The sequence below is a fragment of the Fundulus heteroclitus genome, chromosome 13, assembly GCF_011125445.2.
Source record: "Fundulus heteroclitus isolate FHET01 chromosome 13, MU-UCD_Fhet_4.1, whole genome shotgun sequence".
Lineage (NCBI taxonomy): Eukaryota > Metazoa > Chordata > Actinopteri > Cyprinodontiformes > Fundulidae > Fundulus > Fundulus heteroclitus.
Genome location: NC_046373.1, coordinates 38,023,838 through 38,043,411, shown reverse-complemented (window position 1 = coordinate 38,043,411; position 19,574 = coordinate 38,023,838). Strand labels below are relative to the sequence as shown.

The window sequence follows — 19,574 nt, the reverse complement described above, 5'->3', positions numbered from 1 at the left end:
TTAAAGATGCGGAGCAACAGAATGGGAGGAGCCAGTTCAGATCACGTTCTTAAAACAACTGAAACGTTGTCGAGTTTGCAACACAGTGAGAACATACATGTGCAATAGAAACATTTATGTCATTTGCAAGTATGTGGTCTATTAATTCATGTAGGAAGTGACTTATGAAGCTGTGAACTATTACCAAGTGCAAATCTCCTCAGAATCTTCCATAATAAGCCTTCTTTCTGTCTCTGCCAAAGCAGCAGCTGCGGTGATCTTTGTTCAGCTCCAGGCTGTCAGGCAGGAGTTTGTGGAGCTGATTAAGATGCTGATTGACCAGAGGAAGCTCTTTAGTCCATGAAGGCTGTTGTAGTTGCCATGAGTTTATCATTGACACACAAACTGGTAGAATAATGATAAAAAGGTTTTTTTTCATTGTAAATCGGCTTTGGCAGCTGTAATATTTTCTTATTAAATTCAGAAAAATCAAATCAAAGGTTTTTCTTCTGCTTTGTTGTAATGTTGTTGAACAGTTTTTGCTAAACTTGATGACAAAACTGACGTTTTTTTATTTTTATAATACCAAATAATGTATTCAACAAAAGAAAATGTGAAATAGCAGAAGGTGTCCAGGGGTTGATTAACTAACTGATCGCAGGTGTGGAGAAGGAGCTGGAAGGAAAACTGACGGGAGAGAGCTAGTGGCAACAAGGGACAAGAGAGGAACCAGAAAAAACAATCTAAAAGTAGCAAGATACCAGGAATCACACCAAAACCAACAACTGTGACACCCATGACAGAAACCCCCCCCCCCCCCCCCACACACACACACACACACACACACACACACACACGTGGCGGCGTCTCTGGCGGGTCAGTCAGATGATCCTCTAGGTGGAGCAGGACCCTCGGTGGCCAGCAACGAGGATGAGGCCTCACTTGGATCCCCTGTTTGAGGAACTCTGGAGCGCCGACTGGAGGTAATTTGGTTTAATTTTGAATTTCACATATCTTGGGTAACATTAATGGTCATTCTGAAATAAGGATCATCCGATTAACCACATAAAACGGTGACTAAAAACAGAAAAAATACATCATACATCCATATTTCTAGACCCTCCACCCTAGAAAAGAAGCCGCCTTGGGCGGATGCCCATATCAGAAACCGCCACTGATTACAAGAACAAACACTAGCTTCCATCATGACCCACCAGTAAGGGGACTATTTCAAGTTCTTTGCTCGGGTCATGTGGGTTGCGACACTCAAAGCATTATTTCAGTATTCATCTGAGGGAAAGACTTTTGGTCACTGACACAAACTCTGATGAAAGCTTTAACTGCCTCCATTTCCTCTTCAATATCAGCAACACTGATGTCTCTGGGTACGCCTTTCAGAACAACTGCATGAGCTGGGTTAACTTTTGCTTCACTGCACCAGGTCTGAAGCTCTAACAGTGGCATCAGACTGGATGAGTTGGCCATTGCGGTAGGTTAGTAGCACGTTTAGTCTAGATTGTTCTCAGTAGCTCCCAGCAGGGCCTCCGTTTAACTGTTCAGCTTTAAACATGTGAACAGCGCCCAGATTTGTTGACCTACCCTGAAATGAATACTAGACCACATTAACAAGAGTAAGATCACTTACTAGACAATTTAAATCGAGGTGCAGTGCAGCTTTAACCACAGTCTAAAATAAGGAAGGAAAATGGGTGACGTTGCATAGTGTACCAGTTTAATAAACCGTACTACTCAGCAAAATTAACCAAGGGCAGTGAACCTTAACATGAACATTGGATTAACTTCAAACTAAAGTCTCATATACTATTACAGTAATATCGCATTAACCCACCTTTTGATCTGACAAATAATCACAATTATTTCTCACAGTCCCAATAAATCAACGGCAGGATATTTAACACTGTTAGTGAGGCCTCACTGGAAAAATAAATACACAAAACCCTTTATAAACTGAAAAGCCAACAAACAAAATCAATTGAACTTCGCTTAATGAATAAAACAGTCTATGAGAAATTTAAGCGTTGCAGGTCTGATAGAAATTAGTTAGTACACCTTCATGGAATAGTCTCTAAGATGGCGGCTCCCAGCACAACTACATGGAACAAGTTACTTACCCCACCAGGCATAACAGTCTAGGTAACAACAAATAGCACGCCTCCAGCTCTGGTTGAACAGTAAAGTCCAGCTCATTAGCTTCCAAAATCCAGGCTAAATGCCCAAAAACAAGTCTATATCTTCAGCTACCTAGCTTTAAAAAATTCCACAATTTTTTCCACCAAAACTCCCCAGACATCACAGCCAATCAGATTGCATGAACTTGATATTGACTGACCAGTAAGGTAGAAGCAACCAAAACAATGCATTTAGTGGCTGTAGTAAACAATGTTTATTTGCAAAGACACTGCATTTATTAATGTTATCAAAAAGCATATGTGAATATATTAAGGTACAAGACAATTAGCATATTGTGTGTAAAGCCTAAAATGTTTGAGTGTAAAACACTAACAAGGGCAAATACGAGGTATATAGTACTGGCTTATGTGAATAGGCCTACCATGCATTGTATTCAATGGGCTGTGTAAAGTGTATGGGTGAAGAGGATTACCTGTGCACCTAACCTTGGGGGGGTTACAGTTAAAATGGATCAATAATCAATGGGGGATCAACAAACTTAACGGACAGATCAGTTAGAAATCAGGGGGGTCCGTTCTGATTCCTCTGGTTGAACTGCAGAGGAGACAGAAGAAGATCACACAGAGAAAATATGGAAAGACACATAAAATGAATAAACTGATTAGCTGACAAATTAACTTACCTTTCCTTTCAACTTGAACAGTTTTCTCTTGCATAATCTGGTTGTCCTTGCCAAAAATAACACATGTATATTTTCCTAGATCATCCTCTGTGGGGTCTTTAATGGTGAGAGTGAGGTCTCCAGTTTCCAGCAGGTCTTCATTCATCGTGGTTCTGTTTCTATACTCCTCTGGTTCTTCAGGTTGGTCAGATCTGTTCTGAGAATTTACTACATGGATAATTCTATATTTAGGTTCAACCTGTGACCACTGCACTGTGGAGTCTTTCAGCAGATCAGGTGAGGTCTTAAAGGGAAGCTGGATCAACCCTTCCTGCTTCTCCACCCAACAGCCTAAAATAACAAATCAGAACATGCTTCAATATGTGATTCAGATGAAATGTGAATCAAGTGCTAGCTTTAAAAAAGCACAGCGTGTTTCATATTTTATAATTCTTTCATATCAATAGCATTTGTCAAAAATTATTTAAGTTGTATGTTGAAAGTTATAACCTGACTTGTATTTTCACCAGAGACGCAACTAATCATTTTTATATTAAACTGTCAACATTTTTTTTTTTTTTTAGAAATTTATACATCACCTCATGCATAGGAAAGATGAATAAAACAGTTACATTTTGTTAAGACAAAAAAGTAATCTTAATTTTTTTTTTATTTAAATGGAGGTCAACAAAATATTATAGCTGGAATCATCAATTTTACTGACTAATCCACATACACAATTCAATTTTATTTCCATAGCACCAATTCACAATAGGTCATCTCAGGGCTCTTTACAAAGTCAAATTCAATCAGATTATACAGATTAGTCAAAAAAAGAAATCCTCTCTAAGGAAACCCAGCAGGTTGCATCAAGTCTCTCCAAGCAGCATTCACTCCTCCTGAAAGAGCGTAGAGCCACAGTGGACAGTCGTCTGCATTGTTGATGGCTTTGCAGCAATCCCTCATACTGAGCATGCATGAAGCGACAGTGGAGAGGAAAACTCCCCTTTAACAGGGAGGAGAACCTCCAGCAGAACCAGAACCAGGCTCAGTGTGAACGCTCATCTGCCTCCACCCACTGGGGCTTAGAGAAGACAGAGCAGAGACACAGAGAGCTCAGAAGCTCACATTGACCCAGGAGTACTTTCTATGTTAGAGAAGACAGAGCAGAGACACAGAGAGCTCAGAAGCTCACATTGACCCAGGAGTACTTTCTATGTTAGAGAAGACAGAGCAGAGACACAGAAAGCTCAGAAGCTCACATTGACCCAGGAGTACTTTCTATGTTAGATGGTAATAGAGGATGATCTGTCACAGCTGATGTCACAACTAACAGAACACCAGACCAGGTGTACCTTCTATGAAGAGAAAATGACAGAACAAAAAGTTAAAAGCTGAAATAACAACAAACAATGCAGATTGGAGAGCAGTAGGAGAACTCAGTAGAGAGAAATAGACCCTGATGTCCTCCAGCAGCCTAAGCCTATAGCAGCATAACTATAGAGGTAGCTCAGGGTAACATGAGCCACTCTGACTAGAAGCTTTGTCAAAAAGGAAAGTTTTAAGATTAGTCTAATAAATAGATAGGGTGTCTGCCTCACGGACCAAAACTGGGAGTTGGTTCCACAGGAGAGGAGCCTGATAGCTAAAGGATCTGCCTCCCATTCTACTTTTAGAGACTCTAGGAACCACCAGCAGACCTGCAGTCTGAGAGTGAAGTGCTCTGTTAGGAACATACGGGGTAATCAGAGCTCTGATATATGATGGAGCTTGATTATTAAGGGCTTTATACGTTAGAAGGAGAATTTTAAATTCTATTCTTGATTTAACAGGAAGCCAATGAAGGGAAGCTAAAATTGGAGAAATATGATCCCTCTAGTTGATTTTCATCAGAACTCTTGCTGCAGCATTTTGGATCAGCTGAAGGCTTTGAACTGCATTTTTTACTTCCTGATAGTAAAGAATTACAATAGTCCAGCCTTGAAGTAACAAATGCATGGACTAGTTTTTCAGCATCACTCCTGGACAGAATGTTTCTAATTTTGGCGATATTCCGGAGGTGAAAAAAGGAAACTCTGGAAACCTGTTTAATATGGGCTTTAAATGACATGTCTTGGTTGAAAATAACACCAAGATTTTTTACTTTGTCACCAGAGGCCAAGTTAATGCCATCCAGATTAAGTGATTGATTAAGAAGTTTATTTTTTGAGGTCCAGAGATTACAACTTCTGTCTTGTCAGAATTTAAATGCAGGAAATTTAAAGTCATCCAGCTTTTGATGTCATCAAGACATGACTGCAGTCGAAATAACTGATTGGATTCATCAGGATTTATGGATAAATATAGCTGAGTGTCATCAGCATAACAGTGGAAATTAATCCCATGCTGTCTGATAATTTTGCCTATCGGAAGCATATATATAGTAAATAGAATTGGTCCAAGGACTGAACCCTGTGGTACTCCACAGGTGACCCTAGAGTTTGGAGAAGATTAATTATTAACATGAACAAACTGGAATCTGTCATAATCTGAGGCCATGAGAATATCATTAGTGACCTTCACCAGAGCTGTTTCAGTTCTGTGATGAGCTTTGAAGCCTGACTGAAACAATTCAAATAGGTCATTACTTTGTCAATCTTCACATAGTTGATTAGCAACTACCTTCTCAAGAATGTTATATAAGAGAAGATTAGATATAGGTCTGTAATTTATTAAGTCATCTTGATCAAGAGATGTTTTTTTTTAGGTAAAGGTTTAATAACAGCTACTTTTAAAAGCCCGTGGTACATATACATTGACTAAGGATAGATTAATAATGTCTAAAATAGGGGCATTAATCAAAGGGAATACCACCTTGAATAACTTGGTTGGGGTTGGGCAGACCCGGCAGCAGAAACAAATTACAGGGGGGGCATTCCATTTTTTCAGGGGGGCACACTTGTTTTAAAAAAAAATGTATATGCTTAATGCTGAACAGTGGCTTTGTGACCACTCCTATAGTGTTGAGAAAGAAATTCTCGAAAATCCCAAAATCTAAAAAATCAAACAAACAAAAAGCAATAGTGTATTTACTGTTGCCAAATTAGGCATGTTTCCACCCAATTAGGCTTCTTTTGAACACAATGAGCTGGAACAAAAACAGCTTATGGGCAGGTTGTAAAAAATTTGTGAAGCTTTTCACATTTGTTGGGCTTTTAGAAATAATTACTAACAAAATATATCAAAATAGCTGTCTTTGTCTGGAAGAAAACTAAAACCATTATGATAAAATGCCATCTCCTTCAACTAATTTTACTGGTCAATTTATTTTTGAAATTAGTCGAATCTGTCGAATCTGACACCATCAATGAATAATAGTTATAATGGATAATATTGATATAATAAAACAAGAAAAGAATAATGGTTAATCAAGTGTCACTATGAAAATGTATTGGTCAATGTAAACCCCCAAGAGGGGTTCAGTTCTACTGATCAACTTAAAAATATTTCATGGCTGTGAAAGAGAAATGTTTGATTGAGTTATAATCTGTAAGAGAAGTTAAGTTTATATTAAGGTAGATTTATTACTTATGTTGGGAAGCTATTGATAAAAGCTTTTTTTCCAATTGATATATCATGATTGTTAAAGTGATCTTGTGCGTTATTTGGTTGTCTTATTGTGTATTTTGTGCAGAGCCCGTATGTGCAGAGTTTTTTTTTTCTTTGCTTCAGCACAATTGTGTGCTAATGGCATGTTCTTATGTGTTTAACAGTTCTGTGCTTTTAACATGAGAGTTTGAGATTTGGGCCTTTTTTTTTTTTTTTTTTTTAAGTTGGGCAGGTTTTATGCAAGTTTGGGCTGGAAACTAACAGTGAGATACAGCAACCTGTAGTTGTGTGTCTTGACTCAAAAGTCAAGCATAAAGCTACACGCTGATAAACATGAGCGCTGGTATTAGGCTGCACACTGACTGAAGAAAAAGATAAGATAAGCTTTATTGATCTCACATTGGAGAAATTCACTTGTCACATGGCTCATGTGAATTCTAAAAAGTCATACTAGAAGAGTTTCTGTAGTTGCAGCAGCTAGGGAGCACAAGGACCAGAACAAAGCAGAGTTCCCTTCTACTCAAGTTCCTTCAGTTTGGCAGTTTTCCTGCTTGGTTCCTGCTCCTTGTGCTCCTAGCTGTCTAGCTAACCCTCCTACCATGAACCAATGTTGACTTCAATGCTGACGATTCAAACAGAAATTAATGGCGCTGCTTGCAGCTCGCTTGCTTTGTTGTAACTTCTTATAATTGTTTGGTAATCAGACTGAATATCCATCCCACACTACCGACACCGACGGTGACCATAGCCGAGCCACGGCGTCTCTGAATGCAATGAAGGTATGACTCAAGTGTCCAGCTGTGATTGGCTAGCACGTTGCCTTCAGTCGTTGATTTGATTTGTTGAATTGTATGATTGACACATCAAAGATAGTACTAATGGATCGATGGCCACTCCGAAGGTAAAAAAACAAAAAGAAGAAAAAGACAGCTTTTAGTCCAGGGCGGGCATGGCTGGCTCAGCGGGGCGGGCACGGCCCCCCAATGCCCACCCATGCCACCGGGTCTGGGATTGGGTCCAACATACAAGTTGACGTTTTAGATCAGGGGTCACCAACATGGTGCGCACGGGCATCAGGTAGCCCCCAAGCTGATGCCCTCAAGCCTGTTAAAAAAATAACTGCGGTCAAGTGAGCCCTCACTTGTTTTTGTTGGTCACGCAAACACTAAGGATTACTGCAGAGACGGCTTAGAGTACTTTTCAAAATAAAAGCAGCATGTTAGACGTGTATCGACCACGTGTTTTTACACACATTTACATCAGTTATATGAAATATTTTTCTATGCTTTATGTGACATTTTATGTGACATTCTTTAGCCTCAAAAAATACTCAAACAACTTATTTATTTTACAGCTAACTACTTTAACACACAGATGACAGATGATGATTTCCAGAAGTTATTCATCAAAGTCCATCTACATGATTTGGAATTAAAAATAAAGGCATTTAAAAATCTCTACATTGACTCAATTTGACCTGTTTTGTTGTAAATGTTGCTACAGAATTGGACATTTTCTGTGAATACTATTACATCAGCATGACAATAGAAAACGTCCTGATGTCGCTCAACAAGTGTCAGACAATTCTGATGTGGAATTTCAAAACATGAGCTACATGAAATCTGGTTATATTAAGTATATTTGACCAATGTTGCTGCCATTACAGCAACTAAACAGTGAATAATCAATCGATGCTGTTACTTCAGCAGGACAGTACAACACCTCCAGATGTGGCTCAACAAAGCTCATCACGATTTGATGTGGAATTTCAAAATAAAAGACTGTTAAAACATTAAGTGCGTTGGCCATACACTATATTGCCAAAAATATTTGCTCACCCGTCCAGATTATTGGAATCAGGTGTTCCAATCACTTCCATAGCCACAGTTGTATAAAATCAAGCATCTCTGCACACAGACTATTTTCACAATCATTTGTGAAAGACTGGGTCGCACTCAGGAGCTCAGTGAATTCCAGCGTGGAACTGTGATAGGATGCTACCTGGGCAATCAATTCAATTCAATTTTATTTATATAGCGCCAAATCATGAAACATGTCATCTCAAGGCACTTTACAAAGTCAAGTTCAATCATATTATACAGATTGGGTCAGATTATACAGATTGGTCAAAAATGTCCTATATAAGGAAACCAGTTGATTGCATCAAAGTCCCGACAAGCAGCATTCACTCCTGGAGAAGCGTAGAGCCACAGGAAGAGTCATCTGCATTGTACATGGCTTTGCTGCAATCCCTCATACTGAGCAAGCATGAAGCGACAGTGGGAAGAAAAACCACCCATTAACGGGAAGGAAAAACCTCCGGCAGAACCGGGCTCAGTATGAACGGTCATCTGCCTCGACCGACTGGGGTTACAGAAGACAGAGCAGAGACACAACAAGAGAAACAAAAAAGCACAGAAGCACACATTGATCTAGTAATCTGTTCTACATTAGATGGTAGTAGCGGGTGAGCCGTCTTCTCTGGATGATGTCACAGTTAACAGAACACCAGACCAGGTGTACCTACTATGAAGAAAGTAGGTACAGCCATGAAATGTCCTCACTCCTAAATATTCTTGAGTCAACTGCATCACAACAAAATTAAAGCGTTTGGCAATGACAGCAACTCCGCCGCAAAGTGTTAGGCCACGTAAACTTTTAGAGCGGGGTCAGTGGATTGATCGATCGATCCATCTATCTATCTATCCATCTTCTGTCACGCTTGGCCCCAATAGGGCCAAGCGTGACAGAAGTAACAATCTGCAATCAACTGTAACAATCTGTAGTATACAAACGTTTACTGTTATTTTTCCTTATGAACATAAAATATGTTATTTTTTCAAGTATCTTTTGTGGCAAACACTATTGTCGTGATTTGTCTTGATGAACCCAGACAGAGCACAAGCACACACTCATGGAGCTTATTTCTGAGAGTTTATTGAAAGAAAGATGAGTAGTGGATGAGCAAACCAGAGACGCTGTACTGGACTGGAACTGGGGTGTAGATGGGAGCTGGAGGACCAGAGAGAGTTCTGGCAAATTCCTGCATGTTGGTGCCGCGGACGGCTGCCACAGTGTGTTGGTGCGCTGTTTTTTGCTTTGTTTTACTTTTTAACTCTGGTTTTTGCGATGCTACCCGGAGCTCTTTCACCCGAGAAGAACTCATGAACATCAGGGCTACATCACCAGAGGATTTATTCCCCACTTTTCTTCTCCCTACGCTGGAAATTCTGGACATCCTGGTCAAAGGTGCGCTCACCTTTGCTCACGCAGCGAAACGCCGGAGGAGAGGAAAGCGCGCTGGTGCGCCACCGCAAGCGCGGACTCCGCTCACTGCTACCGGGCATAATCCTGTCCAACGTGCGTTCCCTGCCCAACAAACTACACAAACTGAAACTGATGCTGGGATAAAACAGGGACTTCTCCTCATCTCCTGTTTTTTGTTTCATTGAGACGTGGCTGTGTGGAGAAATCCCGGACGCCGCGCTGCAGCTGGACGGCTTCCAACTTCACAGAGTTGACCGCGACACACATCTCTCCGGCAAGGCGAAGGGTGGAGGGTTCTGTTTCTACATCAACAGTGGCTGGAGCAACGATGCGTCAGTGATCCAGCAGCACTGTTCTCCTGACCTGGAGTTACAACAATGATAAACCCTGGTTCACAGCCAAACTCAGAAGGCTAAGGTTGGACAAAGAAGATGCCTTCAGAAGTGGGGACAAACGCAGATTCAGAGACGCAAAATACAAGTTTAGCAAGGCGGTGAAGGAGGCTAAATGACTGTACTTTGAGAAGCTGAAAAAAACAGTTTTCAGCCAACGACTTTGCTTCTGTCTGGAAAGGGCTTAGGCAGATAACAAACTACAAGCCTAAAGCCCCCCACTCCATGAACGACCGACAGTTAGCCAATGACCTGAACAACTTCCACTGTCGGTTCAATAGACAAAGGGACAGTCCTGCAACCACCCCCCACGACACCACCCAACAGATCACCTCCACATCCTCCTCAGTGACAACTCTTTCCATTCACGAGAGAGACGTTAACAAACTCTTCAGAAGACAGAACCCGAGGAAAGCCGCTGGACCAGACTCTTGTCTCTCCATCCACCCTGAAGCACTATGCTGACCAGCTGTCTCCAGTGTTCACAGACATTTTTAACACCTCACTGGCGACATGTCACGTGCCAGCCTGCCTCAAATCCTCCACTATCATCCCTGTTCCCAAGAAGCCAAGGACCACAGGACTTAATGGCTTTAGACCCGTCGCTCTGACCTCTGTGGTTATGAAGTCCTTTGAGAGCCTTGTGCTTTCACACCTAAAAGAAATGACCAATCCCCTCCTGGATCCCCTACAGTTTGCCTACAGAGCCAACAGGTCTGCAGACGACGCTGTCAACCTGGCCCTTCACCACATCCTCCATCACCTGGACTCTGCAGAAACCTACACCAGGATCCTGTTTGTGGATTTCAGCTCTGCCTTCAATACAATCATCCCAGCTCTGCTTCAGGAGAAGCTCTCCCAGCTGAATGTGCCTGACTCCACCTGCAGGTGGATCACAGACTTCCTGTCTGACAGGAAGCAGCAGGTGAAGCTGGGAAAACATGACTCTGACTCTCAGCTCATCAGCACTGGTTCCCTCCAGGGCTGTGTTCTTTCTCCTCTGCTCTTCTCCCTGTACACCAACAGCTGCACCTCCAGTCATCAGTCTGTCAAGCTCCTGAAGTTCCTGACGACACCACTCTCATGGGACTCATCTCTGATGGTGACGAGTCCACCTACAGGTGGGAGGCTGACCATCTGGTGACCTGGTGCAGGGAGAACAACCTGGAGCTCAACGCTGTAAAAACAGTGGAGATGGTTGTGGACTTCAGGAAGAACTCAGCCCCAGCTACCCCCATCACCCTCTGTGACTCCACCATGGACACTGGAGTCTTTCCGCTTCCTGGGAACTATCATCTCCTAAAGTGGGAGCTGAACATCAACTCCCTCACCAAGAAAGCCCAGCAGAGGATGGACTTCCTGAAGAAGGCAGCTGAAGAAATTCAACCTGCCAAGGACAATGATGGTGCAGTTCTACTCCTCCATCATTGAGTCCATCCTCACCCCCTCCATCACCATCTGGTACGCTGGTGCCACCGCTAAGGACCAGAGCAGACTGCAGCGTGTCATCAGGTCTGCAGAGAAGCTGATTGGCTGCAATCTTCCATCTCTCCAGGACCTGTACGCCTCCAGGACTCTGAGTCGTGCAGGAAGATTGTGGCTGATCCCTTCACCCCAGTCACAGACTATTTCAGACACTTCCCTCTGGCAGGAGGCTGCGGTTCATCAGGACCAGAACCTCACGCCACAAGAACAGTTTTTTCCCATCTGCTACCAGCCTTATGAACAAGGCCAAGAGCCGCCTGTGACACTGGACACTGCCTCTCTCCCCCGTTCAGGACTTACAAGCTTCTGCATTACATTAACGCACAGTCTACTGAATGTATATTACTTCTGTATATATATTGATTTTATTCAATTTTACTTTATTTTATTGTATTCTTATTTCTGTCTGCACCATCATCACCAAGTCAAATTCCTTGTATGTGCAAACATACTTGGCGATTAAACTTGATTCTGATTCTGATTGAGATGTAGGGCTGCTGGAGCACAGGAGTAGCAGACAGTCCTACAGTTAGCAGAGGCCTTACTTGAAGCAGAGAGGTAGCCTGAAATCCAGCAGCTAGCAGAGGCTTCACTTGAGACACAGGGGTGGCAGGAACTCCAGCAACTAAACAGGGAGCAAAGTAGGCTCAGAGACGTGGAATGAGTGGAGAATGATGACGAACCAGCGGGGAAGAGAAGACTGAGGGAGGAGTATGTAGGGAGGCAGGCAGGTGGAGTGAGTTCTGACTAATTGCTGTGCAAGCCTGTGCTGGCTTATGGGTCTTTTGAGGCCCCTGTGGCCCCATGCATGGCTGGCCGGTATGGGTGGCTGGCATCCAACAAAGACTCTCAGGTATGAAGAACTGGACAACACCAGGCCTGGGTATGATCCACATCCACTGGCTGAAGAAGCTCCAAGAAAATATCAGGAAGATGGGCCCAAGGGATGAAGTGCTCAGTGGATGTCTCAGACAATGGAAGCTGGAAGAGAAGGAACTAAAGGAACCATCGTGGGAGGAAAAACCTCTACATGGGATGTACCACTGACAGATAGCTGAAGTGGCTGATACGACCAAATCCTACCAATGGCTAGAGAGGGCTGGATTGAAGGACAGCACTGAAGCTCTGATCGTAGCAGCACAGGAGTAGACCTTGAACACCAGAGCCATAGAGGGTCCTCTATCAGATCTACCAGACTAGGCAAAATCCCAGGAGCAGGCTATGCAAAGAGGCCCACAAACCATCCAGCGTCTCACAGCAGGGTGTAGGATTCTAGCAGGGAAGGAACACATGGAACACCCTAACCAAGCTGCTGGTATAGTGGACAGAAACATCTGTGCAGAATGACTGGAGACCCCCAGGTCAACATGGGAGTCACCTCCCAAGGTGGTAGAGAACGACAGAGCTAAGATCCTTCGGGACTTCCAGATACAAAGAGACAAAATGGTAACGACCAACCAACCGGACATTGTGATCATTGATGAACAGCAGAGGACAGCCGTTGTGATCGACAACATCCTAGGGGGAAGATCAGCAGCTGAGCTACTGCTGCCTAAAACGTCAGGGTTTCCCCTACTGTATATAAGGCCAGGGGGGCAACAGCCTTTATTTGCTGCCCCTCACCCCGCCAGGTTAACCGTTTTACTTTCTAAACGAGGCAAAGTACGTTTATTTTTATAGCACTTTTAAGTGACAAGATGATTCAAAGTGCTGAATCGTCTCGTTATAAGTTTCTTATACATCAGTACCAGTGATACCAAAGATAATAAATAGTGAGGTTATCAAAAATAATCAATGCCCCAATATATTAAATTCTAAAATATTAATTATCATAACATATTTCTCTGAGCAAGGGTAGAGGCCTGACTCGCCAGGAGGACATGGTTCTTAGTGATAACACCTTACATCCTGGGGCCCATGCTGGCTGAGGATCATTCCTTATTCAGAGTTGTCTCCTGAGTGCTAATAAAAACTAGAGGTAGGAGGCGTTTGTATTGTTTTGAATACTTATAAAAAGGGGCTGTGCTCATAGTGCAAATAAATCCTTTCTACATGAGGCTGAAGGCTCCTCCTGATCAGTGCACAGCCCTGTATTTTTTAGAGGGACCAGGTTGAAATAAAATCCTCTGTTCTTCCTGAAGCATTCTCATATCAGCACTTTGAAGGGGACCAAACCCAACTACACAGCAGGATCTCAAAGTGCAGAGTGACATTTGTGTCAACCTCCTAGACCCGGATGAATGCAAATCACTGACCTCTGACATTTAGCGCCACTCGTTTCTTTGTCAGGATGGTTCCATCCTTTCTGTAGACTTTGCAGATGTAGACATCACTGTCCCAGTCTGTGGGATACTTTAAAGTCAGGCTGAAGTCTCCAGTCCTTATCCGGTCTTTGTTCAACTCTGTTCGGCATCTGTAGGAGCAGAACTGATCTTCATGGTGGTCTGAGCCATGATGAAATCTATGGACCCTCCTGTCTCTGCTGTTCATCCACTCCACTTCAATGTCCTCACATGTCGGCATTTCTTTGGTTTTAAAGGGCAGCTTGACAAACTCGGCTCCTGCATCCACCACCACCTCAGGGACTGAGAGGAAAAGATACAACAAAAGTACATTTATGGCAGCTTTGACAACAGTTTATTTGACTGTAAAATCTTAAAATACTAACATGTTTCAATCAGTCTAAACTCTAAACGTTCTTTGCCCTTTAGCAGGCTGAGCAGCAGCCTAACCAAGTTGACTCTAATCTTTAATGTTGTGTGACGGTCTCGGCACTGGCTCTGATTTTTTCCTCTGTTCAGCACACCTGCTCATTCTCCACCCTGCCCGCAATTAGTCCTCATGGGTTCCACCTGTTTTCACCTCGTGTTTTAATCCCCGTGCAGATCAGAAGCCAGTGCCAGATTGTCTCAAGCCACCCGTATGAGCATTCCAGCGTTTCCTTGTTCTGCCTGTCTGTGTCTGACCTGATTCTGCCCTCTGTTACCGAGCCTGCCTGTTCCCGTTCTGATTCTGCCTGGAGCCTTGAGTACCGGATTCTGCCTTGCCCCAGTGATTATTCTGAGCCCGCCTGTTATCGGACCTGGACCGGACCTGGACCTCGCCTATCGGATTGCCCCTCTCTTTGCTGCCGCTGGATAACTGCCTCTCTGTGATCGAACCCGGACCCCTCCTGGATAACGCCCCTGGATTTTCCTGAATGGATCGTTTGGCCGCCTGTAGTCACTCAACGGCTTCAGCTCTGGAACCCCGGCACGGAGTTAAACCCCAAGCTTCGGAGTCCCACTAACAGGTTAGTGATCCAGCCTCCCTCAATCTTGCCTGACACCACCAGCTGATCACTAACCTGTTGTCTCTGCTGCAGGGAGGTTTCCGGTCTCTGAGCGAGCTCCGAGTGCCTGCGGCGGCGCATCTTTAATAAACTTATTTAAAACGTCACTGAGCTGTCTGGTTTGAATTCTGGATCCAGTTTCCTGTACGTTACATTTTGATCCATTAATATTGGGAACTTGGAGGCCTATTTTAGATGCCAACACTATTTGCCATTTGTTGCACTGGGGCAACCAGTTTATAGCATGTACCAAAAGTGTCTAAATTAAACAGACTCCAAAGGTTACATGCAGTGGATAAATTTCCACTTTTCCATTAACCAGAAACCTTTGGTAAATCATGTTATCCCCATGTAGCTTTAGATATGAGGGAGAGGCAGATGTTTCACTAATATTTATTGTAAGAAGTAACACAAAGAAGCACAGTTTGGAAAAAAAAACAACTATAATTAATTTAAACTGACCTCTAAACAATATCCAGTAAATTCAGGAGACGAGTTAATCTTAATGCTTATGTCAATTCTAACCATCTCAATAAATTAAGCTAAAGGAAATAGGTGTAAAACTGTGATTTTCATAGTTTTAGGAAATCCTTTAATATTAGATTATGTTTATGGAATCATTTTAAGCAAAAGGTAAAAGAATCTTACGGCTGGACTTAGTCAGAAAGTTAACATTTATGATACTATTGTCACTTTTGACCTTTATAAATCTATTTATTCGGTTTATTTATATAGCTGCTCCAATTCACAATGCTTCATCTCAAGACACTTTTCAAAGTCAGTTCAATCAAATCAGTAAGACAGGTTGTCTAAAACCTTTTCTAAAATTTAGCTCAGGGTTTAATGTTCAAAAGAACTGTAGTTATTAATTGGCCTGGGACTAATTAATAAATCAGACTGAAAGATAGTTGCCACTCCTCCTCTTCCCACAGATCTGGGAATGTGGAAATGTGAATAATTGGAGGGAGTTGACTCATTTATACTAACGTAGTCCTCTTGTAGCCAGGTTTCTGTGAGACATAATAAATCAATCTGATTATCAGAAATCAATTCATTAACTAACAAAGTCTTTGTTAGTTCCCCTGTGGTCGGACCAATTAACAACTTTAAAAGTTGTGCTATTGGTCAATTGAATTGGTCTGGAAACTCATTAAAGTCAGTATTTAAAGTATTTTTTTATTTCAACATTAAAAACACTTGACCTGTATTTTCATCACTGACCTCTGACATGAAGAACGAACTCCTTCCTCCGGAGGATTTCTCCCTCCTTGGTGTAGACGGTGCAGGTGTTGGTGTCTGATTCTGACACATATTTCACTGTCAAGCTGAGGTCTTTCTCTTCCAGAGGATTTGCCTTCATTTCTGTTCTTTCTTTGTAATACCAGTGTTGCTGATGATGCTGATCAGAACCATTCTGAAACACATGGATTGTCCACTTGTTTTGGTCCCTCCACTCCACTTTAGCATCTCCAGGGAGGTCTTCTGAGATATTAAAGGGCAACTTGACAGACTTGTCTCCTGATTCCACCTCCAACCATTCGACTGAGAGAATAAACAAGAACATCATCAGCTGTCTTCACTGTAAATGGAAAATTACATTTTGAGCTCCACAATACATCCAACAAGATGTTTTTCCTTGACACCTTTTGCCCTTATTGGACATGTTATTCTGGACTTTGCTGAGACAAAAACCCTTTACTGGACTCTACATTCATCTCCAGGTGTCCAAGTGTCTGAACAGAAGAGGTTTGAAGACGATCCCTGGAAGCTGTGCTTTAGCTTATCTGACCAAATGCTGCCAGTCTGGTCAGTTCAGTCGAGAATTATAGAGGCATACATCATGCTGTAAATACCACCAATATGTGCTGCCCTTTAGAGGTTAAACTGGGTCAAAGTTACAGGAAAAATGTGGCTTTACTGCTACTAACTGTCTGAGCTTCTTTCATCCTCTAGACCTGAAAACTGGACCAGAGTTTGTCTGTTTAGCCGTGTTTCTCTCCTAGATGCTGCCACCATGGAGTTAGTCTGCCATCACTCTCTAACATAGAAAGTACTCCTGGGTCAATGTGAGCTTCTGAGCTTTCTGTGTCTCTGCTCTGTCTTCTCTAAGCCCCAGTGGGTGGAGGCAGATGAGCGTTCACACTGAGCCTGGTTCTGGTTCTGCTGGAGGTTCTCCCTGTTAAAGGGGAGGTTTCCTCTCCACTGTCACTTCATGCATGCTCAGTATGAGGCTAGGGTTAGTAATTTTTTCAGTCAGAAAAAACATGTAAGTGAAATTAGAGGATTGTTTTAAACCCAAATCTGCCAGGGGTATGAATACTTTTGTGGTTGAACTAAAGTAAATGAAGATTAATCTACCCCTAATTGATTTTATTGGTTTACATTTATTGATTCTATCACGTTACTTTATAATATAAAAGGAAGGAATTGGACCTGTTTGTCTCATTAAGACACCAGGATGTTTATGAAACATTGGTCATGAGATTGTTTGTTAGAATTTGATGCCAACATAAATAAATGTATTTCAGCCAGAATTAACTCCTGATAGAACATCATTGCTTTTTTAGGTAAAGGTTCCAGGGCACAATTTCAAGGAAGAAGAGCAATAATATGTTAGCTTCATAGCTGTAGCACTAACCTTTGACATCAAGGATCACTCGTTTCTTCATCAGGTTCTTTCCCTTTCTGCTGATGGTGCAGGTGTAGGTTTGTCTGTCTCTATCTGAGGGATATTTTAGGGTCAGACTGAAGTCTCCAAATTTCATCCGGCCTTCAACCATTGCTGTTCTGCCTTTGTAAGCTATGTCTTGTTCTTTAGACCCGCCATGTCCGTTTTTATGCACATAGACTATCTTGTTGTGGCTGTCTGTCCACTCCACCTCAACATCCTGATGAAGGTCAGGCAGGTACCAGCAGGGCAGCAGGACAGACGGTTCTCCTGATTCCACCGTCACATTGACTAAAGGGACAACAAATAAGATCATTAGATGTTTGCAAAGAACAGCTCTAAAAGTGCAGACACTGTACCTTCCTGCCTTGTCTTACAGACAAGCTTTATTTCCACAAGGGTTTTTACACATTGATGGGATAATGATGTTTGTGTTTACCGGTCCACTCATTACGACTAAATGGAGCTAAAGGTCTTTTAAAATGTCCACTAGCATAATGCTAATAGCTTCCCGGATATCACGTTTCAAACACAAGGTTTGTTTTCGTTTTGCTCCGCCATCGTTCGATCGTGCATTATTACTGCATTAATATGGAACATTAATGTCGATTTAATGGTGTTTTGTATAACTTTAGGATTCACCCATTTAGCGACTGATCATTATAGCGACCCCCAGCTTCCCAGAGGAATAATCGCATTGATAAAATCAAGCGTCCTAAAGTTATGGATTTTAATGAGCAAAATGTTATTTTATCAAATAATGTTTTATTTAACTCAGGATTTGCTTTGTGAATGGGTTGAAACAAATACCAGATGTTGTTCTGAATTAGTTAAGCTAATTTAACCTCATTCCACGTTAAGTAAGGTGAACTTTGGTTCTTTAACTTAGATCTGGCGTGAACCAGGATTTACTGAATCATTCTGATAATGATGATTTTGGGAGGTTGTGGCCTAGTGGTTAGAGCAGTGTGCTGGCACTCAGAGAAGGACGCAAGTACCCGGTTCAATCCCCAGCGCCTGCACTCTGGGTCCCTGAGCAAGACCCTTAACCCCAGATTGCTCCCCGGGCGCCGCACATGGCAGCCCACTGCTCCCCAAGGGTGATGGGTTAAAAGCAGAGAACACATTTCATTGTAATGTATGTTTCAATGACAATAAAGATGATATTACTACTATTACAACCACTTTATTTAGTCTTTTTGTTTGTTTTGTGTGTACATAGTTCCTTATCTTCTTTTATCTACATTTTGCTTAGTAGTTTTAGTTAAGTTTCACTAGCCTAGTACAGCAGATTTGTTGATTGGAATATTGTGTTAATTCAGATAAACAGCATTCTATAGTGATGTTTTCTGGATGTTAATTTTATTTCTGTTATTAAATTCTTGAACTTCTTTTTCGTCTTTCATCTGGCAGGGTAAACGCCCAAGGCTTAATAAATTACAACTCCAAAAACCTAAACAACAAGGGGGATTTGCCTTACCTAATTTTCGGTTCTATTACTTGGCCGTCAATATCAGTTGCCTAGTGTTCTGGTATTTCTATCATAACCAGGGTGGCTGTCCTGGCTGGGTGGCTATGGAGCTATGCAGCGATAATAATTTGTCCATCCCGGCCATGCTCTGTTCTCCACTCTCACTTTTTTTATCTAACCCTATTTTAAACCCAGTAGTGAAACACTCGCTGAAAATATGGGGCCAGTTTAGGAAATTCTTTCAACTCCACGACTTTTCCTTCCTAATTCCAATTGCACGTAACCATTTTTTAAACCATCTGTACAGGACGGGGTGTTTCTAGAGCGTCACCGGAGGGGACTTACTTACTTTAAGGACCTTTTCATAGACAATAATATGGCATCCTTTGAGGAACTCAGCAATAAATATGGTTTATCTAAATCCCATTTTTTTTTTTTAGATATTTACAAACCAGAAACTTTATTCAGTCTCACTTGGCAGGCTCAGTCTATCTGCCAGAGCACACACTGCTGGAAACCATTCTATTATTGAACCCAACTCGTAAAGGGTTGGTTTTATGGCTTTATAATAAAATGTTGAC

At 42.2% G+C, this 19,574-nt stretch overlaps 1 protein-coding gene across 1 annotated transcript in view; it reads right to left on the bottom strand.

Annotated features, from left to right (window-relative positions):
* Positions 1-2,359: 2,359 nt before the first annotated feature.
* LOC105922717 overlaps positions 2,360-19,574 on the bottom strand; it is a 30,953-nt gene continuing 13,738 nt past the window's right edge. Inside the window, exons 5-9 of the mRNA XM_036144815.1 lie at positions 17,493-17,813; positions 16,076-16,150; positions 13,779-14,108; positions 2,813-3,142; positions 2,360-2,724 (exon numbers count right to left, since the gene is read on the bottom strand). Of these exons, the coding sequence (XP_036000708.1) occupies positions 2,681-2,724; positions 2,813-3,142; positions 13,779-14,108; positions 16,076-16,150; positions 17,493-17,813 (1,100 nt within the window). The 3' untranslated portion in view covers positions 2,360-2,680. The remainder of the gene's footprint in view (positions 2,725-2,812; positions 3,143-13,778; positions 14,109-16,075; positions 16,151-17,492; positions 17,814-19,574) is intronic.